The sequence below is a fragment of the Limanda limanda genome, chromosome 5 (genome assembly GCF_963576545.1).
Source record: "Limanda limanda chromosome 5, fLimLim1.1, whole genome shotgun sequence".
Lineage (NCBI taxonomy): Eukaryota > Metazoa > Chordata > Actinopteri > Pleuronectiformes > Pleuronectidae > Limanda > Limanda limanda.
Window position 1 is genome coordinate 25,299,108 of NC_083640.1, and position 27,751 is coordinate 25,326,858.

Consider the following 27,751-nt stretch of genomic DNA (forward strand, 5'->3'; position numbering starts at 1 on the left):
AAAGAGTCTCACAACTCCACAGCGTCTCAGTCTTTGTTTTTAGGCTCGTCTTAGATTGTGATGCTATTTACTAATGCTGTAGATGATGATTATGTCATTATGAAGTAGGGCTCCTTAATATATCACTTCAGCATCATCATCGAGATGTGAGCATGCCAAATAGTCACAATTCAAAAGTCACTTAAGGCAAATGAACTTTTTTGCTGTTTGATACAAAAGGAAAACAGTTATTATTATCTAGGTCTGAATCTGTCCGATATCACATCATCTCCTGTGACTGAAATGCAGAAAGCAGAAATGTGAAGTAAATACATTTATCCTGTTTTATTGGAGAACTAATGTTTGGATTATACATCAAGAAACCATCAGTGTTTGGGGAGAGAAGCACGTTATTAGATTTGCAAAAGATTCATTTGAGTTTCCCTCCAAAACCTTTTAGTGAGTATTAGTTTGTTAGTTTGTTCATCAATACAAACAGTTATTCTCATTAATCCACAGCAGCAGAAAGAGGTATTTGATTTGCTTGAGTGATATATATTAAAGTTCAAAACGTTCACAATGTTAAAAATAGGTTTTTGCGATTTGATATGACGTTATTATTAGATTTTGTTCTGTTCAATATTTGTGTTCCCAGCTCTTTAGAAATATGATCGTGAACCTTGTGGCCTCAATTCTTTTTTCTCTTGAATGAGCCTCTCTCAGGTTTCACTTCATGTCTTTTCCCTTTCTGATCATAAAACTTAAACACAACAACACGAGCAGCTGCTGCAGATACTGTTACTTCTCATCACGCTGGTTTTCCCACATCCACTGCCTGGTCACAGCTTGTTTCCACGGTAACACGGACACAACCTGGTAGACCTAAAGTAAGCGAGCAGATCCCGATGCACACTGAGCCTTTGAAACTGACTCTGATGACTAACGCTCCCAGGACACACAACAAGGGGCCGTGACAGATGACTGTGGCACGCCAGATTACATGCCATTCCTCCGCCAAGGCCTGCACTCGCCCCATGATTCACGCCGCTGTAGCTCGGCTATTTACGGCCGATATCCTGGGCGGCTTCAGCGCTCAGTGTCACGGTCTATTTCCCTGCAGTGACACAAACTGCTGATTGGAAGCACATGCTGTGGTGTGATGAACTTTTTCTTCCTGTGTCACAGAGCAAGTTATTCACGACGCTGCTGAGTTGCATGAAATGTTTGAATCAAACTTGAATGAGATGAACTGAGAGCAGGCAGGTTATTACTAAACTTTAATATTAGCAGAGAGAGAGGCTCTTTATTTAGGAATTATTAGAAATACAAGGAGAACACTTTTATTTTGGTTTTTTTCCGCAGTTCAAATAATGAAAACATCAGAAATTAATTTGAATCCGTTTCTCCCTGTCTGCATTGACGCTGTGACCAGTTTTATTCAGGTTCTTTCACACACAAATAGATTTTCCTATTTCAGGAAATAATATTCTTTATGTTTTCATGTAATACTGGTTACAAAAGCAGTATCACAGTGTTTTGAAGAGAATATTGCTGCTTCTTTCTTCACTAGAACAGATCATTGTGGGTCTCTGTTTATATTGCAAACAGACCGAAGTCACGCTCGGTATTGCTGGTGTCTCATGTCCTTAAAATGAAATGCACAAACGCTGAAAGTGAACGTGCATCATCACTGGGACTTATATTCTGCTCCATCATCATCACGTTGGTGCTTCGTGGTTTTCTGCATCTTTGTTTCGCAACATTCAAGAGAAAACGACGACAGACTTCAGTGATGGTGACACCCGGCAGCCGACAGCGCTCCCACTCAGGCAACAAGCTTGTGTTGATTCAACGTTTGGGTACAAACAGGCTGCAGCCTGCATTGTAGTGGCAGTTTATCCAGTAAGCTCTGTTTAGCAACAAGCTATTATTGCTATGTGCATGTTTCAAAAAAGGATGACTCAGTCAGAGCAAAGGAAAGAGAGCAAGGTCTTAATTAGAGGGTTTTTCCCCAAAAAGAGATGTTTAACTTTACGTTCTGTACAGTAACCTAACATCTCCTCTCAGTCTTCAACTCCCTGTAATCAGCTCCACACGGATATTTAAAGAGACATTTTCAACAGGAGAAAATCGAATCCTTTGTTTCCAACCATTTGCACTTATTTATGTAGAATATAGAATAGAATGTCTCACTGTCTGTCCCCTCTGTGTCTCTTAGAGCTCGACGCAGGAGATCGGTGAGGAGGCCGAGGACGACGCCATCTTCACCATCACGCTGAGGAAGGTGCAGCTTCACCAGTCGGCCAGCAAGGGGCAGCGATGGCTGGGCGTGGACACGGACTCCGCCCTGAGCCTCTACGAGACCTGCAAGGTGCGCACCATCAAGGCCGGCACACTGGAGAGGCTGGTGGAGTACATGGTGTCGGCGTTCAGGGGCAAAGACTCCACCTACGTCACCATCTTCCTCTGCACCTACCGCTCCTTTGCCTCCACCAAGCAGGTGCTGGATCTCCTGCTCAACAGGTAAAGAGATGGCTGACCTCTCACCTGGATGAATACATGTTATATGAGATAAACAGAGCGAGCACAGGAATGAATAGAATATAAATACACTGGGGGAAACTTCCCATAAATCCTAATTGAATCTAAATTAAATTAAACTAGCAGTAAGCTGTGAGAGTGCACACCTCCACCAAGGCTAATGCTTGATATCACCATGTTACAGACAGTGAGTCACACTTCCTGGATCTGCCCGTTTATTCCATCAGCTCCGAAATTGAATGGGTTCTTCCTCGAGTCACGCCACACGCTTCCACATCCTTTCATGGAAGCTGGGCAGTAAGACAGGCAGACAGACAGACAGATAAAAACATGACTTCCTTGTCGGGGGTAATAAACGACACATGACTCTCAAATGAGATTAGTATCAAACAGTAAGAAAGATGTTTTCTTTCAAGATGAGGGAAGCAGGAATTGCAAATCCCCAAACCCTTAGGTTAAAGTGGGTTTGTCTGTATCTATATGCATGTGTAAGTGAGTCTGAACACAGGTTCTTTATTTTTATTTATTTTATTTCCTCACGATATCTTGTGTTTCTTTTTCCGCAGGTATGCCAAGCTCCAGAACGTGCCTGCAGCCACAGCACACAGAGTCTCCCAGGACGACTGCACAGAGCTGAGAAAGTAAGTGTGCCGCGACCTTCGGTGTCGAGCTGCCAACATTAATCAGCACGAACATTCACAGCGCCGAGCCCGGTCCCCCTCCTCTCCCTCGCCCCCCCCCGCCGCAGGTTAAAGGGATATCAGCACAGTTTAAAGTTGCAGCGGGTTATTTGTCTTTCCGAGAGACACCTGTCAGGCCCTCATCTGCTTGAGTTTGATAAAACGCAGTTTGTGAACTGATAAAAATGTCGTGAATCCCAGGGAGGAAATCCGTTTCGGTTCTACTGAAACAGGAAAGAAGCTTTGTAAGCATCGGTACATGATGTTCCTTTAATAATGTTCTTTCATTTCTTTAATAGTTTAGTACGGTTCAGCTGTATTTGTGTGTGAAGACAGTGGAGTAATATATTTAATTACCTTGAACTTCTCTAGTGATTACCATTAAAAATGTGTTTATCTTTCCATATACATGCCAGTGTTGTTTCACGTAGTTTGATTTACTGACATAAATGAGTGGTTAGACTCACTGAATTCAGTTTCTTCTTGAATTAACATTTCTCCTATTTGTCGTAGAGCTAAATGTCTTTGGATACAATCGTGGGCCATATTGTACTTTTATACTCAATATATAAATCTATGTGATTTTTAAAAAGCCTCTATTTGAACCTTGTGTTATTAAGGATTCTAGCATCGTCAAAATAAATTTAGCTTTCCTCTCTCAAGGAATTTATTAAGCAGTGACAACAACACTTAAAATTCAACTAGACATTTGCCTAAGATTTATTTTCCATATTTATTTAACTAATTTCCATAATTACACCTTTAAGTTCCTGTGGTTCTAACTTTGCGTCTGTTTGCTGCAGCACGGTCTCGTCCATCCTGGGCGCTTGGCTGGACCAGTACTCCGAGGACTTCTGGACTCCTCCCAACTACGACTGCCTGCACCAGCTGCTGTCCTACCTTCACCACCACTTCGCCGGCTCGGACCTGGAGCGCCGCGGCCGCAACCTGGTGGCCCACTTCCACCGGCGACAGCAGTGTGAGCCTGACGCTGATGGTACGAGGGCAGGAGAGGACAGGGACGCCAGGGCAGGGAAACAAAAGCTACATTTGATTTATCACTTTGAGAAAAGTGCAAAATCAAGGACAGCAACTGCACACGTAGTGTAGCTGTAGACACAGTGTCAGTTCACATGCTCCAACACATATTAAACAACAGCTGGGTTGTACCAGTGATAAGAACATGTTGACAGTTCCCTTCAGCTGACATGAGACTGAGCGCAGAGAGGGAAACAAACGCCGAGGTCAGAGAAAGGATGACGTGGTGAAAGAGAAGAAGAGCAGGAGCCGTGTTGAGGTTGAGCTCAGGTTGAGACGGCGTCATGAAAAAAGATTTGTTTTTGTCCTCTCATCAGGGGATCACATCGGCTGCCCGTTCGCCACGCAGGAAGAGAGCGGCTTCGAGGACGAGATCCCTGCTTTCAGTTTCCTGTCGTTCGACCCCATCATGGTCGCAGAGCAGTTCACGTTAATGGACGCGGTGAGACTTCCATTTGATTTATCAATACAAACAGTTATCTCATTAATCCACTGCAGCAAAAGGAGGTATTTGATTTGTTTGAGCGGTTTATAGAATGCTTGAGTTATATATTAAAGTTGAAAACGTTCACAATGTAAAAAGTAGGTTTGTGTAATTCGATATAACTTTATTAATAGATTTTGTTCTGCCCCTGTTTACTCCCACTCCTCAAAATACAATTATTTATTTGACTTTTTGACAATTCAAACAATTGTTTCAGTTTTACAGGAAAATAAACTGATGGCACCAGATTTAAAAAAAACAGATTTTCTTGTCATAAAAATCGGGTGCTTTAGTGTGTTTTATCCCATTAACCTCTCACATCACAGTTGACCATTTCCAAAAACTTTCCTTTTCCCTGTGGAACTTGTCTGTAAAATAAACAAAATACTGATTATTCTCATTGTGTTTCATGAATATTTCCCATCAGGATCTGTTTAAGAAGGTGGTGCCCTACCACTGTCTGGGCGGCATCTGGTCTCAGCGGGATAAGAAGGGGAAGGAGCACCTGGCTCCCACCATCAGAGCCACCGTGGCCCAGTTCAACTCCGTCACTAACTGCGTCATCACCACCTGCCTGAGCAACCCGACGCTGAAGCCCAACCAGAGAGCGCGGCTGCTGGAGCGGTGGATCGACGTGGCTCGGGTGAGCAGCCGCCGACTGCGTACTTCAAAAATGATTTTAACGAGATGGAAATGACAAAAAAACAGTCGCGAGGCAAAGGCGTGAAATCTAAACCCAGTTTGTTTTGATGGTTCCTGATGTTCAGGAATGTCGGATCCTGAAGAACTTCTCGTCGCTGCGTGCCATCCTCTCCGCCCTGCAGTGCAACGCCATCCACCGCCTGAAGAGGACCTGGGAGGAAGTGTCGCGGTAGGTTTTTCAGTCTCTCCTCTGTAAAAGTCCTGTTGCTTCAAAGAAACACAACAATCTTTTCTATCTTTGTGCAAACTTTTATGTTCTTGGTCCACAGAGAAAGCTTCCGCACCTTCCGCGAGCTGTCGGAGATCTTCTCAGACGACAACAACTACTCCCTCAGTCGGGAGCTGCTGGTGAAGGTGAGTCTCAGCTTCTCCACCCAGAAGTGTTGAAACATCTCGAGGGGTCGTGAATGAGGCCCCTCACGGCCGTGCTCATGTGGAAAGAATAACATTATTCTTATCTTAAGCAACCTCCAAACGTTCTCTGTTACCCTGAATAAGGATTACATGGTAAGATACAGTAGATGAGTGTCACAAAAAGAAAAAATGACCAGAGAGGCCAAACCTTACCGGATGTTATATAATAAAACCAATAAATCAATCTGAACGAGTTATATAACTCCTGAGCAGATGGCAGCGGCTCAGTGACCCGTCCCATTAGCGCTCTTCCTTGTGTGAGTCTCACACCAGCTGCAGAGGAACATCCAGAGAAACGTCCTGCAGGCAGAACGCTGTGTGCCCAGCGTCGCTCTGGTTCCCAGCGTCCACATATCGCTCATGATGTCCTGGCTTGGCGGCGAGCAGCCGACAGATTGCTGTCATCATTATTGGGATTTATGCGTGAGCTCAATGCAAAGAGGTGTTGACGCCTCCCGAGTGTTTTTCTAGCTCCAGTTGATTGAGTCTGTCTACAATTTGGTCTACAATCTACATGCTCCATACACTGCAAACTTCTTCTCTGGAGTTCATGTCTGAAAACAGCGTCTGTGGGAAAATGTGGAGCCTGATTATCCCCCAATGGAAAAGAAAAGTCTTATCACAACCAAAAGGTAGTGAAGCCACTGGTTCCTTATGAAGATATAGAAAAATATATTAAATGGCTCAATCATTTCCTATCACCAGATGCTCCCTGAAGTTTTAAGCAAACAAATGAGGAAATAGTGCTTTTGTTGGGGGGGTTATTTAATACAATATCTCAGAAGTTGGATATAAGATAAATGATTTGATGTTTTTTTTACTTGTTCCCTATTAAACAATATCTCGAATATCTTTTATAACGACTGGAAACAGTTGACGTTTTCCTTCCCTGAATGTTGTCCAGGTGACGACAGAAGATGGTGAATGTATAATCACTTATTTATTAAGCTGAGACATTGGCTGATGTAACGGCCGGGGGGGGGGGGGGGGGGTTCCTCTGAGGGAATCCCTGCTGACGTCACAGGGAGGGAACCTTTCGGGTGCAGGTGTAGATAACAGCAGAGATCTGTGAAACCTCCTGTGTCTCTGGCTCTATCTGCTCGGCCCAGGCGCTGGTGACTCAGTCAGCTGGAGCTGCTCGGGGGGGCAGGAGGCCGCTCTGACGTGGTTCTGAGGAATGTGCCTGGAAATGCTCACAGGGGGATTTTCTCCACTGTTTTTTCTCCTCCTGAACTTAAGCAACAAAGCGAAAGTGTTGTGAAGACGAGTCGGCGTTGAAACACGGAAACGTTTGTTCGTGTTCGTGCTTTGAAATAACACAAAATACTTCACACACCTGAAAATGAAACAGATGTTTGATTTAACGTTTTTTCTTCACCTCTATTGCTATGAAAATAATTTAGGAAGTGTAACAATAGGACTGGTGACGTTGTGGTCTATGTTGGCAGGTTATGAAGCCTTGTAGGTGAATTACAGGGAAACTTTTATACAAGATTCTGTGTTTTTCTAGGAGGGCACTTCTAAGTTTGCAACGTTGGAGATCAACCCCAAGCGAGCTCAGAGGAGACACCAGCAGCAGAGAGACCTGGTGAGTCCGCTGGAGACAAACAGGTTCCATTTAACACAAATAAAAACTCTGTCCATCAATCACCTGAACCTTTGTACCAACAGCGTCACCTGGTGGCAAGCAAAGTCCCTGCACTTTGTTTAAATCATGCAAAAACATGACATTTGTCTGGTTGAACTTATTTCCTCCAAAAATTGAAGAGTGAATTTATCAGTTGACTGTTGTATATCATGTGTATTCATTACGTTTAAGTATTTTTAGTTTTCACCTGCTCTGACTGTGTCTCTGTGAACAGGGGGTGATGCAGGGGACCATTCCGTACCTGGGGACCTTCCTGACCGACCTGGTGATGATGGACACTGCCATGAAGGACTACACTGAGGTCAGACTCCTGCCTGGCAACAAGCTGACGCCGACATAACTTGTTTCTATCACTTGCTCATGTTTTTGTCTCTTTTCCAGGGTGGTCTCATTAACTTTGAGAAGAGAAGAAAGGTAAAGTAAACCTTCTCATTTGGGTTTAATGACCTAACAAACCCAGTAGAGCTATTTACACTGTGAGAAATGATGTTCCTAAATCCTAATCCCTGCTCTTTGTCTGCAGGAGTTCGAGGTGATCGCTCAGATCAAGCTGCTTCAGTTGGCCTCCAACAACTACAGCTTCACTCAGGACAGCCACTTCAGAGAGTGGTTCGCATGCGTGGAGAAGCTCAGCGAGGCCGAGAGGTCAGTCAGTCCGCTTCACACTGTGCTGGGGGGGGGGGGGCAGTGAAGGGTCAGTCCCTCCTTGGGCCCCAAACTGAATTCTCAACACTGATTTGTGTCAAAGATGAAAGACGTTACTTTTTCAAAAGGGTGATGGTGACGTCAAAATGGATCAAATTCATTCAGGGTCAAAAATAAAACGTAAAACAATTCAAAATGGGGACATTTGCAGCAAAGGAGATAATAAAAAATGAAAAGATCAGTTAGAGTATTACAAATGTAAACATGAGGAAATATGAAAGATAGAAAACAATGCATACAGTGTAATAACAAACCGTCTGCAAGGCAATGACTCCTTTTTATCCTTAATATGACGTCAAATGAACCCATCCTCCGTCCTGACTTCCTGTTCCTGCAGCTACAACCTGTCCTGTGAGATCGAGCCTCTGTCGGAGTCGGCCAGCAACACGCTCAGGGCCAAGAAGAACGGAGGAATCATGAAGCGCTGGAGCGAGTAAGTGACGCCGCCGCTCAGAAGGGACGCACAGAACATTGTGACACAAAAATCTGGAAATAACAATATGACTCTTCCTCCTGTTCTCATCTCCTCTCCAGTCGTCAGCTGACCGAGGCCGGCTGCAGCGGCGCCGCAGGCTCTCACTCCAAGTCCTTCGACCAGTCGCACTACAGACCGTACCAGGGAGGCGGGGGGGACAGCGGCGATGCGCTCAGCGTCACCTCCGTCAGCTCCAGTGGCTCGGACCTGGAGGACGTGAACCCCAGCTTCTTGTCCGACTCCCCTGAGGGACACGAGAGGAAGGTGAGCGAAAAGGAAGCTGCAGTAAAGTTTGTGTGTTTTTATATTTAACACCAGCAAACCGAACTTGTTTTTTAATTTCCTATAAGCCAGATAAACACGAGCGTGGAGATAAATCAGCTGATGCTGTTTGTTGCTGTTTGTTGATGATTTCTGTTTTGTTTTTTTAGACGTCGACTCCTTCGGTGAAACTCACCGTCTCCGCTCTGGGGAGAGAAGCTCCAGCAGCAGAAACTACGTCAACGGTAACTTAAACTTAAATCTGCACTATTTGCACTTTTATCATCTTTTTCTCAACTATCTACAACTGTTGGATGGTTCGGCATGAAGTTCTGCAGAGATGCTCATGGTCCCTGGAGAGTTAATCCTGTGCAGTGCCACCTGCTGGTCAAAATGTCAATTTTAACGCTAATAAGCTAACAATGCAAAATGTTATATAGCAGAAATCTTCGTGGTATTAGTGTGGGTGTTGTTAAAAGGATCAGTCCATTAAACAATTAGTTAACTGACAAACATTATTATTGTGTTTCTGTCATATTTAGATATTTTGAATGTGAATCTTTCACAGTTTTCTTATATTTTAAAGTTTGAAGAAATCCTGACTACATCAACCATCATGCAATTTGTTTCTTAAATCGACCCTCCCTGGATTTTTCAAACTCGGCCTCAGTTTGTGATGCAGACTCTGTTACACACATGCTGTGTATAGCCTGATGTTTTTGTTGTAATATGTATTAAATAACCACAATGCACTGTAATGCTTTATCCCCCCCGCTCAGTTCTGGGAGTGTACGTCTCTGTCGTCTCTGGAAACGTCCGGGATGGGCTCCAGCTCCGGCTCGGCCTCCGGCTCCAGCAGCGCCTCCTCCTCCTCTGTCTCCTCGTCAACGCCGCTGTCGGCGAACCGCTCACACAAGCGCTCGGTGTCGGCCGTGTCCAACTACTCCACGCTGTCGCTGCCGCTGTACAACCAGCAGGTGGACGACTGCTGCATCATCAGGGTCAGTCTGGACGTGGAGAACGGCAACTTGTACAAGAGCATCCTGGTGAGGAGACACGTTCATGCTGTTGTGTGTGTGTGTGTGTGTGTGTGTGTGTGTCAGTAACAAAATCATTATCTCTTTGAAGAGTCTTCTGTAAATTTTCCATTTTTTCTCACTGTGTTTCACTAACACATTAAAACATTTGCAGTATTTGATGTTCTTCCATCCCTTATGGGAACCTTAAATCCAGGAAATATCAGGAAAAGCAAAAAACTGTGATTCAAAGGGACATTGTTGACTTTGCTAAACGCAAACAACAGATAAAAACGTCAGGACACATAAGGTATACTTTATGTGAGATTTAGTTTTCATGGAAGCCAGATTTAGAATTTGAGTGCTTTTTGTTTTCCACAGTATTTCTAATCTAGATGATAATATTGAAATGTGGAGGAACAGATGTAGTTTGAACGTCTGTCGAACCCACTGATGTCGTTTGGATTCAGGTCACGAGTCAAGACAAGACTCCGGCCGTCATCAGGAAGGCGATGATCAAACACAACCTGGAGCGGGAGAAGTCCGAGGACTACGAGCTGATGCAGAAGATCTCTGAGGACAAAGGTAGACAAAGCGTTTCACTTCTCATCACAGAGCCGCGTCTCTCAGGGTCGAGCTGGTTCTTTATTCTCATGGTCATTGCTTGAGTATTTGTTTTAATGGGCTCTGTGTTTTCTCTCTTTCTCTCTCCTCTGGTTCTGTAGAGCTGCGGATCCCGGACAACGCCAACGTTTTCTACGCCATGAACTCCACTGCCAACTACGACTTTGTGCTGAAGAAGCGCGGCTTGGCTCGGCCGGTGCGAGCCAAGAACGTGGCCAGTTCGACGCTGCCGCGCATGAAGCAGAAGGGACTGAAAATCGCGAAGGGGATCTTCTGAGGCGACGGGCGCAGCTTTCTGTCTCCCTCCCTCACCCCCCCGAACCCTCTCTGCTCGCCGCTCCTCAGAGGAAACATTTGTGTTTCGCGTCTGCCGGAGGGAAACCAGCCCGAAGTATCTGAGTTTTCGGTTTGGACAAAGACTTGAGATCACCGAGGAGAAAACGACCACGCCGCCTTTCTGCGGATGAGCAGGACGCAGAGGAAACGCCTTCGCTCTCGGTGACGGCCGCCGCGGCATCGGGACGCTCCGAGGATTTGAAGTGAGCGACGTCGCTCGCAGGACACACCCACGCAGGACACGCCCACGCACAAGCTGTTTCTGACGTTTGTGTGAAAACAAACAGCTGCGTTGGAGTCGTGTGCTGCCGCTCGGTGGCTCAACTTGTCCGCCCCCCCGCCCAGGGCTCTGGTTTGCGTCGGCTCGTGGAAAAGCAGATTCATTTCATTCATTTCTGTTTACATTTGTTTACATTTGAACATCACCTGGTCAGCTCTTAAGATTTTTTTTCCTCCCTCGAGAGGATTTTTTTGCACCTTCACTTAAACACTTTTTAATCCCTCGACAGCCTTTACCCCGTGTTTTCCTCCACGGTCGTCAAGTGCGCCCCCTCCTGGCGTGGAGTGTACATAAATGAACAAAACGAAGCCACAGCGGCTAAACGCAGATGTGTGTTTCCGCTGGGTGTTCGAATGTGTTTCTATTTTTTCAGGGACCTTTTATCATGAGTGTACCGCCGCCTTTACCGTCCCGTCCCCCCGTCCCCCCCTCCCAGTCCCTGATGTGGACAGTGATTCTGGGACCGCAACACTGAACGTTTGTCCCTCGGACTCCGGGACTCACGTCCGGATTTCCACACCAGCGACACTGACGAGGGGGAACCTGAGCTCTTAACCTCTGAACGCTGCCATGTTACAAAAACAAAGAAACGACAGGTGGAGACGTAGACAGTGTCAAAGTGCAGCCCAGTGGGCAACAGCCATGAATCCCATGTTTCTGTGTTTGTTTTTAATGAATCGTAACCACTACAGTGAGAAGGGAAGCGATTCTGAGAGAAGAGCAAACGAGCTGAAAACAACTAAACGTACACAAAGTGTAAATATCCATTAACACCGACTGTGCAGTATCTTCTTTTCAAGTGGACCATGAGATTTTGTTTATAGACTCATTCACACAATATCAACACTATTTGGATTTGGCTTTGTACATTTTGTTTTATTGCATCTTGCTCTGGTGCTTCTGATCATCTTTCTGAAGAGGTCGCTGCTTCCTCTGCTTCCTGACGCCGGCCGCCATGTTGGAAGAAATTTCTCTCAAACACACAGTCAGGAAATTGATCTAAATCCATTTAACAATATCTTTTGAGTATTTGTCATTTTTCAAGTAAAGCTTCAAAAATTCATTGGATAACAGTTGTGAGGATTTTCTACTTTTCTGTTTCTTTGTGTTTTGTACGACAAAAGACAAAAAAAATCTACAATATGAGACAAAGTCAGAATGTTAATATTTTGATTTACAATCTCATAGTTTTAATATAACTTTTTATGTCAGAAAAAAACTGAAGATTCTGTTTCATTACCTTAAAGTCTTAGTCATAATAAATATAATATTGCATAAAATAAATAAAGTAATGATAATTGTGTGTTTTTGCTTGAAAAATGATCCAAACCATTTCCAGACAACCATTAAAAATACTTGTTGAATGATTTGAGTGTTAGCGGCAGTGCAGGCCGGTCGAGGTGAATCAAACCTGAGCTGTAACATCATCATCTACTGCACAAGACAAACTTTTGAATACGCAAGATAGTTATTACAGAATGAATAAAAACATCAAGTCAACCAGGATCCTCAATCAGATAATATTGTTGTAGCTCTTCCAACATGGCGGCTCGTCCTTCATATTCAATCTTAACCACTTTCTAAATGTGCCATGACAGGCCTGTGTGTTTCAGAAGCTCCCGACACGTCCTGCTGATTTATCCTGCAGGAGGTTTCACCGCGTGTCGCTGTGGTTAACGTATGGTGATGACGGGGGAGTCTCTCCTCTCTGGGCTCCGACTCTCAGCCGGTGAGGAAAAGATTGGATTTTGATGAATCGTGACTGTAAAATGAGTCAAAAATGCAGAGAAGCTCTTTAGATGGTTGAGTTTTGATGGAGACTTTGTGTCCGAGCCGAGATTAACGATGACGATGCTTCCAAACCGCACACGAGGGAACAAACTCCCTCATTGTCTCTGTGCTGCTCTCAAGCTGCTTCTCTTAAAGGAAAAATCCAACCTGAAAACATCTAAGCACTGTTTAAAGAAATCATCTGGGATGTGCTTTCCATTCAGATTCAGATACGTTTCATTCTCATGGATCGTTGTTGTTGGGACTTTTTTTCTGGATTTTATCTGCTCGCTCACAACAGTCATTTAGGAAAAGATCTGGTTTTTAATATGATTAAATAAACCCCAGCTCCTCTTATTGGCTGTTCAGCTCCGCACAAACATACTGGGTGAGAACTTTGTCGGTTTTATAATGATAATGTAATAATCATGTTTATTCATTGAGCACTTTTCACGTTGCCGAGGGAAACAAAGAGAAATCTAAATTATTATGAGAGATGAAGGATAAACGGAAGAAGTTATACAAAATTTAAGTAAAACTCGAATTGAACCAGGATCGTCTCCTTGATGAAAGTTTGTTGAAATAAAGAAGAATTTCAAAGACGTCACTCACTTCTTCTTGGATTGAAAAGTAACTGAGATTTAATATAATAGATATGAGATGGAACCATGTGACTTCATGTTTGGAATTAGACTCCAACTCCATGATAATCATGTTAATTCATATTAAATCACATCTCACAGACTTCTGGGAAATGTTGGAAATTACTAATTAAGGGAAAGTGGGTTCACACAAGAAAAACTAAAACAAAGGTTGGATTTCTCCCGGTGATTTTTTCATACCACAGCAACACAGACAAAACACTCAACTCTACCTGGATTCCACCGTTGCCACATTCTGCCTTTTCTTTCTTTAGTTTTTTTATTGTTTCGCCTTCATGAAGTTTATAATTCATCAAACGAATGAAGCACCCCAAAAAAAACCTGAGGAAGCAATATGTTGGTGAGCGGCGGCAGGAGGAGCTTCTCTGTCGTGGATGTCGTTGGTGCCACTGTGGCGTGAAACCCTTCGCTGTTGAACACTGTGACCTTCGACCCTTTCACTCCGTCATGTCGAGCACTGTGAACTAAAAACTCCATCTCATTCTCCCGGTAACGGTGTCGTGGTGAACCTAGTGACAGGCTTGACTCTTCATGTGCCAAAAATAACAAGGAGAGAGAGAGAGAGAGGAGGTGGATTTAACTCACGAGTTTTCTGCCTTTCACAGTGGAACAAAAAAAAACAAGTTTGAATGTTTACTGTTGTTGCTTTTTTTCTCGCTGGAAAAACTAAGAAAAGGTTTTGAACACTATGAACAATGTAGACGGATCACGTTTGGTTTAGAGACGTCCAGGAACACGTGAAGCACAGATGTTTGTCAGGAGCTGAAGGTGAAGCCGTCACATTCATGAATCCTTCATGTTGGCGCCGTTTTCATCCATGAAGCCGGTTTTATTCCAGACAAACGCTGCAGCTGACGACTGAAACAGAAAAAGAAATGTGAACGTAAGGGATCGATGGTGTCGGGCTTCATCGGAAAGATTTAATCAGAACTGTAAACTTCTAGAATGTTGCACATTTCCTCTAACTGGTGCTCGACATTTAACAGCAGAGACAGTTTTGCTTCTTTTGGTGGATGTTTCAGGGATAAAAAAAACCTTTTTCAAAAGAAAAAACACTTTATCTTCCAACACCAACATTCATGAAGAGTGAAGAGACGATTATTTCCCTCTGGATGTATTAAGACATTTGCAGTCTGGTTTTTAAGAGCTCCTCCTCTGACTATAGATTATCGGAGAGAATTCGTACTTTTTTTACACGATGAGTTGAAACAGTGATTTACTGATTACTCAACCAGACAAATTCCAAAAAAATGTGTCTCAGCACAAATGCATCTCCATTCAGTCGCTCTTTTTCTAAACAACTGGACATAATGGGAATCAGAGGAAAGTAATAATTTGTCAGGGACTCTTTCCAGTGGCAGATAAACCCATATTTGGTCTTTTAGTAATAACAATAATACTAAACTTGATTTATATAGCATTTACATATAGAAATAGAGGAATGTCACATAATTTTGAAAATGAAAACAGATCAAATGAATTAGGCTTTACAGGTTGGGGGGGTTAGTAGGTCTCTGTGTGTTCAAGTGTTAAAAATACACAAAGAGACCCAAAGCGACTGAAGAGGGACACAACATTTCTCTAAAGACTTTCAGAATGACGGCAAAGACAAAAGCAAATAATAAAAAAACACACAAAAGAGTCTTTCAGTTTCCCTTTCGTACACAGCAGAGATGGGGGGGGGGCATTGTCTCATAATTGGTCCGTGCCAGCGAATATTTGGGGCAACAAAACTCTGTGTGTGGTGATGAAGAACCATGTGACCATGTGACACAGTGTAGCTCGCTGACGTCGTTTTAATTGTCACTGGAAACAATGGAGATAATAATAATGGGGAAATCGGGCCTAAAGTTTCTCCAACATAACTTGGACTCAGCATCAGATCGTTTTTTCCGGCCTGTTTGTTTGGAACAAAAACTTTCCGCTGATAAACCGATGCTAACGAGAGCCGTCGTGGTTTCTGCTTCTGTCGTGTGCTGGTTCTTCCTCTGCCGGGTTTGAGAAGGTGAAGCTTGTGCTCGTGTTGTGGAGGTTGAAGTGGATTCCCAGGAGCCTAAGGGGCGGGGGGGGGGGGGTGGGTCTGTGTGTCGTCTCGTGTTGACATGAAGTACCTTTTGTGATTTGACCTGATTCTGTGCGAGTTTGAACAAAAAAAATAAAATAAAAAAAGCTGCGTTTACAAGAAGATGACACAAAAAAAAAAAAAAAGAAGTGGAAACCAGTCTGCGTGGTGTGTCTGACTTTATTTCTCTTTCTGGGTTTTGTTCCCCTGAACTGTGCTCGGGTGCCATTTTCCATTTTAACAAAGGGTTTTGAAACTTTTTCTAACTGCAGTCTCTTCTTTCATTTACGTTTCCTAACTTTCCCAAGAAAACTAAACCTGTGGAGAAAAACAAACCTGTCCTTAAGTATCCCTTTGTTTATTTATTGATTTGTATATAGAGATTTTTTTTTCTTTTGCATTGTACATTCTCTCCTTTCTTGGTTATAGATTAATATATTCATGTATATACGAATAAACATTAAGTTTCTGAAGGTAAAAAAGAGTTCCTTCTTCTTTTGTCTTTTTCCCGCTGTGATACTCTGTCTCTGCTGAGATTTTCGTGAATTTTTTTTATTGATTTCAATTCAACATGAGGTTATTTTCTACTGTTTTATTAAGAACAGGACAAACATTCAAATACAAAAGATGAGGTTAAGGGAACTACATTTTTAATTTTGTATATTAATGAAGAGAACACACACATACAGCTAAAAAGAGATACAAATAGAAAAAATGTAAATGTAAGAGTTATTTTTCCTAAAGTAAAAGTACAAATCAGGAAATTGATCTAAATCCATTTTAACAATATGTTTTTAGTTTTTGTCATTTTTCAAGTAAAACTTTAAAAATTAATTGGATAAGAGTTGTGAGGATTTCTTCATAGTCTCAAATCTCATAGTTTTAATATAACTTTTTATGTTAGAAAAAAACTCAAGAGTCTGTTTCATTTCTTTAAAGTCGTAGTCATAATAAATATTATGTTATATAAAATAAATAAAGTAATGATATTTTTTTTTTTTGCTTGAAAAATGATCCAAACCATTTCTTGACAACCATTAAAAATACTTGTTGAATGATTCCTGTATTTTAAATTGTATTTGAGTAAAATTATATAAAATCAACCAGAATTAGATTATTACATGATTATATAAAAAAAGGAATTTAATCATTTTTATAATTAAGTAAAATAAATGCAGCTAATATGATCCTTGTCGTGTCGCTACTGTGAAGTCATCTCCGCGCGACGGCCCGCGCCTGCGCAGTGGCACAGATCTTTGTTGTTTGGTGTCAACATGGCGCTCAGCAAGACGTTCGGACAGAAGCCGGTGAAGTTCCAGCTGGAGGAGGATGGAGACTTCTACATGATCGGGTCGGAGGTTCGTCACTTGTTTAGAAAACGGTTCTTTCACCGACTGGATCGTGCGAGCGGGGATTCGTGAGGTTTCTCCCCCAGTCGGTCGCTCCGCTAGCAGCTAGCCGACGATGCTAACAGCTCGAGCACGAACACTCATTCATTTGTTTTTCTATTCGTTGGATCGTTTGGCTCAATGTGTGAATCTAGAGGCTTCACAGAGGAAACACGTGTTACACTGAAGGATCGTTAAACGGGATCCAGGTTTAACTCCTCGCACGTCAGCCTGGGTTTCTCCAGCCTAGCTTAGCTTAGCATCACTTAGCTCCGCAGCTAACGGCGTCTGCACAGCGCGGATCACAACACAAGCTGCCTCCTCTTCCTCTGAACTCCGATTCAGACCAAATCCGAGACTCTGACGTGTTTTAAATTTACGATGCGATGTTTCCTGACATGTTCCATCCTCTCGCGTTAAATACTCACGTTGGTCCTGATTTAAACCACTTTCCCCACACAGCAGTGAAGGAAATGGCTGCTGCAATTCAACACAACTCAAGGTCTCGTCTTCAGATGCTTTCTGCTGAACCAACAAATGATCAGTCAGCTGATAATTTGGACAATAGAAAAGAAAGATAGATAGTTAGATAAATGGATAGATAGATAGTTAAATAAATAGATAGATGGATGGATGGATAAATGTATATAAATATATATATCATTCATTGTTACCATAAATCCAGTAGGTTCAAACACACAAACATCTGAAATCCTCACTGACGCACATCAGCAATAAAACATGTAGTCGATCAGTTTGTGCAACGATCCAGAGAAAGATATTTTCTGTATTAACTATACTCCATGTTTGCTGGTTTTGCAGTGTGAAATTGTATCAACGTTTTCTGATTGCAGCCTTTTCGAATGAAGGATGTTTCTTTCACGTATATCATTGTAAACAGAATATTTTTGTGTATTTGGACTTTTGGTCGAATATATAAACACTCGAAGACGTCATTTTCTACGTTTCTGAAACGCTCAAGAATTCATAGACCACTTTACTAATTGGACAACTGTTCCTCCGTGTTCCAATCGCGACAGTTCGTTATAACTCTGTATGTCTGGAGTTGCTGTGGTTCAGGGACCAAATACATGATTCTCCTCTCGAATCCCACTGATGAGCTTTAAATGATCTGCTTCAACGAATCATCTCTGTGTCTCTGTGTTTGTCCTCAGGTGGGAAACTACCTCCGCATGTTCAGAGGCTCCCTGTATAAAAGATATCCGTCGTTATGGAGGAAACTGGCATCGGTAGAAGAACGGAAGAAAATAGTGGAGTCGTCTCACGGTCAGTGGAGTGGAGTCATGAAACATCTACAGCTGAGTGGGGGTTGTGTCCAGCTTTAGATCTCCACCATTATAAACCTCCTCCTTTATCACAGGTTTATTTTGTCAGAGAATATTAAAAATAATCATTTGTTATGGAGGTAAAAGTTGTGGGATTGATTTGAAATCCTGTTCGCTGAGCCCGACCACCAGTCAGAGGCTGTTTTCTCTGACTCGTCTCTCTTCATCAGATCATGGCTACACTCAGCTGGCGACCAGCGTGACGCTGCTGAAGGCCTCCGAGGTCGAGGAGATCCTCGAGGGGAACGATGAGAAGTACAAAGCGATTTCCATCAGCACTGAGCCCCCGGCCTACCTCAGGTAACATCTCAATTTGTCCCTAAAGTAACTGTTGATCGGTTATTTAAATGAAACGTAGCTTTCACTGTAGAGTGGTTAGGTTTAGTCGACCGGAGTTAAAGGTCTACTTACTCTGTGAACCTGTAGAAACTTTATATTAAGGTTTGTAAAGAATCAGCTGGTATCTGAAATTCCATCTGGTTTATATAAAGCTCGGTTCAGTTCAACAATGTGAAGGGAAAGGAAAACTGTGGAAATCCTAGGTCTTGCATTCATATCTGTGATATTGATCTGTGGTGTGAGAGTTTCAGGTCTGGTGCGATACATCCTCAATGTTTTCATTTTGTGACCGTTTGAAGTTGACAGAGTTAAGACGCATGTTCATGTGTTTGTGTCCCCAGGGAACAGAAGGCGAAGAGGAACAGTCAGTGGGTTCCCACGCTGCCCAACAGTTCCCACCACCTGGACGCCGTTCCCTGCTCCACCACCATCAACCGCAGCCGACTGGGCCGCGACAAGAAGAGGACCTTCCCACTGTGGTGAGTGACAGGAACCAGCTCGGGCAGCTGGAGCTAGAAGGACCCTACTGTATTAAACGCATGTTCAATTCCTCACAGCTGGGACAAAGGTGTGTAACGTCTGACACTTGGCGTACGTTTTAACTTTCTGTCCTCTGTCTGTCTTGACCAGCTTTGATGACCATGATCCAGCTGTGATCCACGAGAACGCCACTCAGTCCGAGGTCCTGGTTCCGATCCGCCTGGACATGGAGATCGAGGGGCAGAAGCTCCGAGATGCTTTCACCTGGAACATGAACGGTAACGACATCACTTTCTCTGAACTCAGAAGATTTTCGTGCCACAAAAGAGACAGAAACCCTTTAATTCCCGATGCTTTTTGAACATTTCAGAGAAGCTTATGACGCCCGAGATGTTTGCTGAGATCCTGTGCGATGACCTGGACCTCAACCCGCTGGCCTTCGTCCCTGCCATCGCCTCCGCCATCCGACAGCAGATCGAGTCTTACCCAACCGACAGCATCCTGGAGGAGCAGTCGGACCAGAGGGTCATCATCAAGGTGCTGCTCCACTCTGCCAGTAGCTCACACTGATGGGTTTAATGGTCTCATGCCAAACTGTCCCCAGACTGACACATTTCCTTTGCCTTACAGCTGAACATCCATGTAGGCAACATCTCTCTGGTGGACCAGTTTGAGTGGGACATGTCCGAGAGGGAGAACTCTCCGGAGAAGTTTGCCCTGAAGCTGTGCTCCGAGCTCGGCTTGGGGGGGGAGTTTGTCACCACCATCGCCTACAGCATCCGCGGTCAGCTGAGCTGGCACCAGAGGACGTACGCCTTCAGGTACCATCTCACACTCAGACACTTTCAAGTCCTGTTTAACCTCCAGCTGTATATTGATAGTTGTCATTCACTGTCTGTCTCATTATCTTCTCTCTGCTCTATTCTGCACGATATATATCAGTTTTATGTGTTGTACATAAAGGGAAACCGCCAAATCGAGTCCTCACTGTGTCAAACAAATTGAAAACCTGTAGTTGTAAACTCTTCTAAGATTCAGTCTGTGCCTGTAAATCTGTTCAATAATCACATTCAATGAATCAGTTATATTACGATGAGTTCTTTCAGCCTGGAGGTTAGTGTCATGAATAAATACTTGTTGGTCTTATTGTCCCGTCCGTGTGTGACTGGAGTTGAAAGGTCGTTCCAGAACACTGGTGATGTGTAACGTGTGTCTCATACAAACAGGCTGCAGCTCAACAACATGTTTGTCGGATCCCAGCTCTTTTATTCATTCAAATGTTTGTGCGTAAATTTCCCCAAACAGGACGATCCCACGTGTTGTTTTTCTTTCTCGTCTCGTGCTTTGTTTTCACACTTTGTTTCCACTGAGCTGAGACGTTTGTTAAAAACACCAGCAAAGTCAACAACCTGATTTTCTTTCATGACGCACACTTTTAAGATAATAACAACATATGATACATGTTCGACTTACATTTCAAAATATTTAAGTTGTCGTTAAGGAAAATATGTCCAATGTCTTTGAAGCTTCGAGTACAATGTGTTTGTTTCTGGATTCACTCAGAGTTGGAATCTTTTCTACATCTGCAGTAACTTCGAGATCCAGCAGGAGGCAGTGTTGCAGTTGTGTACTGAACCATGTTTGTCTGGTGTTTTGTGTTTTCAGTGAGAACCCCCTCCCCACAGTGGAGATAGCCATTAGAAACACAGGCGATGCTGACCAGTGGTGCCCCCTGCTGGAGACCCTGACAGACGCAGAGATGGAGAAGAAGATCAGAGACCAGGACAGAAACACGAGGTGAGTGTCGGGCCCGGTCTCTCCTAAAAATATATAAATTCATCTCATTTATCAATTTGAAATAAAACTGTTCTGCAGCTTCATCGTTTGTTTTAGTTGTTGAATTTGTTCAGGTTGTTTTCTTGACACTCTTCTCCTGTCTGCTTCACAGGCGAATGAGGCGACTGGCGAACACGGCACCTGCTTGGTAGACGAGGCAGCATCCATGCCGCTGCCCCCCCACCCTAAACCCCCCCTACAAGAACGGTGCTTGCCTGATGGAGGTATGACTCTGTCACGGTTCCCAACAGCAGCAACAAAGAAGTCCCTCCCTCACGCGCTGGATGTGTTTCCTGCTCGGCCAGCCGTTCCCCATGTCGCTTTTTATTCTTGTTATTATTGATATTTTGTCGTCTTGGACGAAATCCCCGGTAGAAACAAATCTCCCTCCTTCATGTTTTCCTCCCGACCCTCAGCCTGGAGAAGCTGCTCCCTCACTTTGACCACTGACTCTCTTTCCCTGATCAGAGGGAGAAACATCACAACAACAACAACCAGTCTCAGATAATATATTGTTATGTTGTACTTGTTGTCTTTTTGTACATTTTAATAATTCTTACAAAATAAAAAAACTGAAAACTTGACTTCCTGTCTGGCTCTGTTATAAATAATTTATACTTCTACAGAATGTGAGTTTACTGTCATACGTAGAAGTGCTAAGTTTGAATTATAACTTAAACAGCGATATAGCAAGTGACAAATTAACTCAACTGCAGCTAAACAACATTCATTCTGTCTGAGTTGTTGAAATGAACAGAGGATGGAAAAGGCAATATTACATCTTCTTCTGGTAACTGATGGCTGCAAATCATCCTCATCTCCTGACGACAGTGGAAGTAACTGGTGACCACTTCTTCAGATGTAATAACACAACATGCCTCCATACTGCTCGAGTGGTGTCACCCAAGTGTCTGTATCAATATATATGGAATATGTGTGTTTTAACTTAATAAATGTATACATTGATTTAAAAAAATATATATTCACAAACTTTATAGAAGACAAGAAAATGGATGAATATATACATATATTTATTCATATAATTTGAATCAATGTTGGCAGTTTTGATAGAGTTGGCTTCTCCGGATTTTCTGCGTATGCATATATCAAACTATTGACAAGGGGCTTTGCATGTCCATGATATTTCCCAGGGGGCGCTGTGCTTCATCTGCTGCTTCTTCTTCTTCTGCAGTCAACGTCAAGGTGCATCAGTGCCATCTTATCTGTCTGGTGCTTCCAACACAACTACCTACAGTCTTCTCTTGGCCTGCCACAGGTGGTTGTGGATGGTCAGGGCGTCCACGCTCACCGACACAGTCTTGGCACGAATGAGGTTGAACTGCTTCCGCTCGGAGCTGTACTTGTACAGCTTGTCAATCATCTTCCTGCTGATGCTCTTGGGTCCAGCGGCTGTCAGCTTCTTGATCTCCTCGGTGCCCGGGTGGCACGTGTAGAGCGCCCTGAACTTACAGCTGCCGTCACGGAACAGGATCATCAGGTGGTTGGACTCGCACTTCTCCAACTCCTGGTGAAAGAGGAGTGAGAATAGAGTTATCAAGAATTTCCCTTACATTCAAATACACATCAGAGAGTCCGTACCTCGAGGATCTGGCTCCTCCGTTGCTCGTTGACTTTGCCGGCCAGGCAGCAGTGAGAGATGGCGTTGTGGATGAGCTGCTTGTTGGACTTGGCACTGAGCTCCTTGAACAGTTTGGGACCTGGAGGAGGAACATCAGCCACAACATGATTTATTATACGACACATAACAAGAGAGGAAATCACTGATCAATGGCAAAGTGAAGAAACACAATCGGGGGGGAGCTGCTGTAACAGGACCATGTGATATCAGCTGGTAATCTGTGCTCTCACCAGTGTATTCAGCTGTGAAGTCTGCAGTTCGACTGTTGTGACCACGTCCTGGAAACCGCTTTCCAGAGCCACTGCTGGAACGAGAGGAAGTCCAGGACGAACAATGATGAGATTTATCGTAAACAGAAATTTAATTAAATAGTTAAAAAAAAAGCAATAGAAGTATAGTAAGAATAGTCTTCAGCACAAGATTACAGGTGAATAAAGAAATCCTGTGTGAGCAGCAGCTTACCGCTGAGAGCCAGCTCCCTCGGAGACGGCGCTGTCGGCCTCGCTGGTCGCGGTCGAGGTCAGAGACAGACTGGATCCTGATTGGCCAGAGCTCAGATTGTCGGCTGTAACAAACAGTATAAACTATGTGCATTAGTTACTGTGGTGCCTCTAAATCTTCATTATCAAGAGAGATCTGAATACAATAAGTTGTATTAAGAGCTTCAGCTAAATTTAAAACTGAGGATGTGTCGTGTCTCACGTGGAGAAGAGCAAGTGGAGAAATGGCCAATGGAGATCTTCTCCTCTTCTTCACGCAGGCGACCCTCCTCCGCCTTTCGTCTGGTGTAGAAATCAAACACCTGCTTGTTAGCATCTTTCTGGTAGAGTTTTTGAATTTGAATCCTGCTATGGATGCTGGTGGAGATGAGGTACCTTGCTTCCTCTCGTCTCAGCTCAGATTCGGCTTCGAGCTGCTGTTTACGGAGTTGAGCCTTCTCTGCCTTTTTCCGCTGCCTCAGCAAGAACGCTGCTCTTTTCCTCTCGAGCTCTTCCACGGCCTTCTGCTCGTCCTACAACGTGAGACAAAGAACCAAAGGATCATCATTTGTGTGTGGAAGAATTCAATCGGAACTGCAATAGGAATCAGAAATGGAACAATTACAATTGTGATAAAAGACATGAGCTTGGAGAAGATGCCCACGGCTGTCTTCTGCTCTCCGTTTCCTCCTCCTGTGTCGTCTAAGGTCACTTCTGAGGCCGTCACTGCCGTCACGTCCTCTGGGGCGAGCAGACGCACGTTAGCCTCGTCAGGAAGCCTGAAATTGGTGCTCAAGCCCAGCCTGTCGATTGTCTCTCCAGCTGTGGGGTTTCTGGTGCTGCCGGGCTGCTCGGCCCTCGGGGACCTGGCCCCAGCTGAAAGCCTCTGATGTGGTAATGTCTGTGACCCACTCTGGGTGGGGGTGAGGATCCTGGACGCCGGCCGGGTTTGCTCCTTGGGTATTTTAAGCTCTGATGGTTTGGACCTGGAGCTCCCGTCTGACCCAAGCTTGGGGGTTTTCCTGGTGTGGGTGGTGGTGCTGCCTGAGATGTGCTCCACATGACGGAAGCTGGCCCCCGACTTAGAGTCACTGATTTTGTCACTTGGGCGAGGAGGAGGCAGAGCTGCACCAGCAGGGGGCGACTGTACATTCTGTTTCATCAGCATCTCCTGCTGCAGCGACATCTGCATCATCTGCTGCTGGAGTCTGCCGATGGCTTCGTTCTTATCTGCCTCTAAGGCACCAGGCGGGGGGGTTCCCACCACCTCTTTGTCCCCCCTCAGGACCTCTACACATAAGTCATCTTTATTTGATGGTCCTTTTCTGCCATTGAGCTCTTCTTCTGCGATGTCGGCCTTAAGCGGGTTGGGTAAAGTGTCTCTCCTGCCTCCACCTTTCTTCACGATGTGCAGGAGAGCTTCATTTCCCAGATTCTGCCTCCGCCTCGCCGACAGCAGTTTCCTTTCCTCCCTCTGGTGTTCAATGTCACGTCGCTTCTCCTGCAGCTGCATTTGTAGATGGACATGTTCAGAAGCCGGGACACCACCGCTACCGTCGCCTGTGCCAGAGTTCCCTCCCCTGGGTGAGGAGGGTCTCTGGTCTCTTGTGAGCCTCCAGGAGGGCTCGCTGCTCTCTGATCCATCTGGTTTGGTCCTCGTGGAGCTGCCAAAGCGCTGCTGGGTTTTGCGATCTGCAAAGGAGGTCATGCAGACACTGACCTTGCTGCTGGCCTTGGATTGAGCGCTGAGACAGGGGGGTGCCATGGTGGCAGTCGCCTGTGTCCTGTCAGTCTGTTTGGGGACGGCGGGGGAGTCAATCTCTGCGACCGCCACGAGAGTTTCGTTGTTATCTTTACTGTTGACTTTGGCCAGCAGGCTGTGGCTGTTGACTCTGGGCATTGCACCCTGTGAGGGCCGGTGGACAGAGCTCTGGTGCTCGGGTGTTGGGTTGATGACATCGGACGACAGGCTGTCTGTAGACAGACTCACACCTGAGGCCATATCGGAATCACTGTCTGAATGCAACATGTTGGGGCTCAGTGGTCTGCAGAGAGAGAATGGGGAAGCGTCCTCCAGGCCAGAAGGCCGGTCCTTGGAAGCACTGAGAGAAGAGAAGCACTGCAATGTGTAGCTCATCATCAGGGCATCTATCATGGGCATGTGAGCACTCTGGGAGAGAGAGAAAGAGAAACAGAGGACAATTCAATTTCATTGGGTTTCATTAAACTTACTCCAAGCCTTTCACAAAATGACATCGCAGTCTAAACAATGCCAAAGGTAAAGCGTATATGATGCATTTGGGAGATTTCTCTGTGTTGGAACTTCGTTTGAACATTTTGGATAATGTACTAGAACTAGTACAAACATATCAATATTATGGACATAACCTTCACCCAGAGCAGAAGCTTAAGTCTGTGATCAAGTAGTTCACACTGAGAATGAAGATGGTGATTTACAACCGAGGCATCGATGAGGACATCTGCTCGTTTTTCTCAGTGCATCTACTCACAATTTTGATGGGCACACAGGCCAGGTCTCCATCTGTGACGGGCGTATCGTCACTGTCCACGACATAAACCCTCTTTCTGGACAGGGCCTGGATGACGGACCCGTGGGACTGAAGAGCCGCTGCCTGCTCCAACTCGAGGATGAGGGAGCAGACACGGCAGTAGAGCTCACAGGACAGCAGCAGGCGGACGACAGGCGGCTTTATGTGTTCCTCGTCGTACTGGTCAGTGTAGAACGGGTTCGTTAAGTCCTCTGGAATATGGTCTGCAATGGAGAGAATGGTTAGGTGACCCTGTGGCATATAATGATAATAATAAACCGTGACCTACATTGAGATAAATGGGATAGCTGGTTCGGTTCAATCTGTTTTGGATTCAGTAACTCAGTGTTAACTCTGTGTGTGTGTGATGTGTTCTTAACGTCTGCTCTGACCTACGGGACACAGAGAGAGAAACCTCAGCAATCTCCTGCTCACAAAAACAGGAGGGCAGCTACTCCCAGCGGGTTTTGGGGGTGAAAATGAACCAAAACCAAAAGCTGAACTGCACATGTGAGGTGACAACACACAAGGCTTTTAGGAAACCTCTAAAATATGTTGGAAAGTATTAAGCTGAAGTATTAATCTAGGACATAACAGGACGTTAGAGCTGCCCAGCTCTCCGTCTAAATTCCAGGGGGAAATCAAATGGACCTAATATGTTAGGTTCCCATGAGAGGAAGATAACAGCGGCTGCACCTGGGAGTTGTCGCCCTCTGATCACCAAAGCTTCAGGGTTACTTTATGTTTTCTGTTGTAACTCAACATCATCTCTTTATATGACTTACCAATGCCATAGGCTTTTGTAAACAGCCACCGGAGGTTGGCAGCAATTCTTGCTCTGCCGTAGTCATACATGTCAAATGCTGTGACGTCCATTGCCAGCCCAGTCAGATTCACTCTTCTCCTGATATTGTCCCCACCATCATAAGAATCAACAACCATCCTCAAAGAAGCAGATTGAGCTTTCGCTAAAACTTTGAACCCTTCAAGATGTCACGTCAGACCAGTCAAGGTGCTTTTATAATTTGCTTTGTTGTCTTTGATCTCTGTCATATTGATGCGTACATCCAGTGTTGAAGGTAGTAAATGGCAGTACAGAGCAGTAATGAACCTTAAAGGCATAATTAACAGAAAACTGAAAATTCACTCATTACCTACTCACCAGGCCTAGGCCGATGGGGGGGGGGGGGGGGGGGGGGTGTAGTGTGTGAGTCCACAAAACACTTTAGGAGTCTCAGGGGTAACAGCATTAAAGCCGAATTTTAGTTTTATCAGACGTAATAAAACTACAGAAAATTAATCATGGTGTAAAATGACCTTGTCCCCACCGACATAAAACTGCAGATCCTTTCTCCAAATGACGTCATCGACAAAAGATGGTAGCGTTTGTATCTGAGACATTTCAGTGTAATTTCTGGGTAGAAGGAGGAAGTGTGTTTAAAGTCGGTGTGGTTGATCACCGGCTCCTCCAGACTCCATGTGTATGTGACCTTGGAACTAAATCTGCCCCATGACAGGGACGTGTGAGTGATTGGACAATGAACTACGAGTGCTATGAATGTGTGTGTGAACTGTCAGTGGTCGTGGAGAAAAGCTCCACGTATATCTAGTCCCATTTATTATGAACATTCCAGCAGGTAAACCTGTTCAAGTAGAGCTACAAATTCAGACTGAGAAAAAACACTGAGCCTGGAAATAGACAAAAAATATTTACATTTTAATTTATGAGTATTCATATGAAGGCCAGTTAGTATTGAGTTTTTTTTTAATCGCACCGTAAATGATCCTGTAGATGATTTTCCATCCTGACGTGATAAACCCGGTTTCTTCATATTGTCGAACAGTTCAAACTGTGACTCTGTGACTGTGAAGCAGTGACTCATATTTATCAGGAGCATGGAGTTTGTGTTTTGTTGTCGGGCTCCCACAGATACTTGTTTGCGTGTTGTTGTGCTAAGCAGTTTCCATTTGGTCCCCAGCGCTGGAGCCACAAAGCGTGGGGGGGGAAAGTGCAACGT

The 27,751-nt window shown here is 44.4% G+C and overlaps 3 protein-coding genes across 6 annotated transcripts in view; 2 read left to right on the plus strand and 1 right to left on the minus strand.

The window, feature by feature from the left end:
* LOC133002336 (ral guanine nucleotide dissociation stimulator-like) overlaps window positions 1-13,556 on the plus strand; it is a 40,100-nt gene extending 26,544 nt beyond the window's left edge. For 3 of the 4 annotated variants that reach the window (XM_061072130.1, XM_061072129.1, XM_061072127.1), the window contains exons 2-18: window positions 2,198-2,502; window positions 3,087-3,161; window positions 4,004-4,197; window positions 4,556-4,680; window positions 5,150-5,365; window positions 5,490-5,593; window positions 5,694-5,778; window positions 7,349-7,426; window positions 7,701-7,787; window positions 7,868-7,900; window positions 8,010-8,131; window positions 8,529-8,624; window positions 8,726-8,930; window positions 9,098-9,172; window positions 9,707-9,973; window positions 10,414-10,528; window positions 10,669-13,556. In XM_061072130.1, the coding sequence (XP_060928113.1) occupies window positions 2,198-2,502; window positions 3,087-3,161; window positions 4,004-4,197; window positions 4,556-4,680; window positions 5,150-5,365; window positions 5,490-5,593; window positions 5,694-5,778; window positions 7,349-7,426; window positions 7,701-7,787; window positions 7,868-7,900; window positions 8,010-8,131; window positions 8,529-8,624; window positions 8,726-8,930; window positions 9,098-9,172; window positions 9,707-9,973; window positions 10,414-10,528; window positions 10,669-10,844 (2,358 nt within the window). In that variant the 3' untranslated portion in view covers window positions 10,845-13,556. The remainder of the gene's footprint in view (window positions 1-2,197; window positions 2,503-3,086; window positions 3,162-4,003; window positions 4,198-4,555; window positions 4,681-5,149; window positions 5,366-5,489; window positions 5,594-5,693; window positions 5,779-7,348; window positions 7,427-7,700; window positions 7,788-7,867; window positions 7,901-8,009; window positions 8,132-8,528; window positions 8,625-8,725; window positions 8,931-9,097; window positions 9,173-9,706; window positions 9,974-10,413; window positions 10,529-10,668) is intronic. The other variant, XM_061072128.1, reaches the window with a different exon arrangement.
* A 3,384-nt stretch (window positions 13,557-16,940) lies between these two features.
* smarcb1a (SWI/SNF related, matrix associated, actin dependent regulator of chromatin, subfamily b, member 1a) lies at window positions 16,941-21,650 on the plus strand. The gene is made up of 9 exons (XM_061071407.1): window positions 16,941-17,035; window positions 18,241-18,352; window positions 18,582-18,711; window positions 19,092-19,229; window positions 19,381-19,508; window positions 19,601-19,767; window positions 19,861-20,051; window positions 20,896-21,027; window positions 21,179-21,650. The coding sequence occupies exons 1-9, from the start codon at window positions 16,952-16,954 to the stop codon at window positions 21,216-21,218; spliced, it is 1,122 nt and encodes a 373-aa protein (XP_060927390.1). The 5' UTR covers window positions 16,941-16,951; the 3' UTR covers window positions 21,219-21,650.
* A 665-nt stretch (window positions 21,651-22,315) lies between these two features.
* LOC133002187 (calmodulin-regulated spectrin-associated protein 1-B-like) lies at window positions 22,316-26,675 on the minus strand. The gene is made up of 9 exons (XM_061071954.1): window positions 26,519-26,675; window positions 25,695-25,957; window positions 23,810-25,354; window positions 23,581-23,717; window positions 23,408-23,487; window positions 23,168-23,270; window positions 22,936-23,009; window positions 22,666-22,784; window positions 22,316-22,591 (listed from the first exon to the last, which is right to left on the minus strand). Exons 1-9 carry the CDS (start codon window positions 26,673-26,675, stop codon window positions 22,316-22,318), a joined length of 2,754 nt encoding a protein of 917 aa, XP_060927937.1.
* Window positions 26,676-27,751: the final 1,076 nt, after the last annotated feature.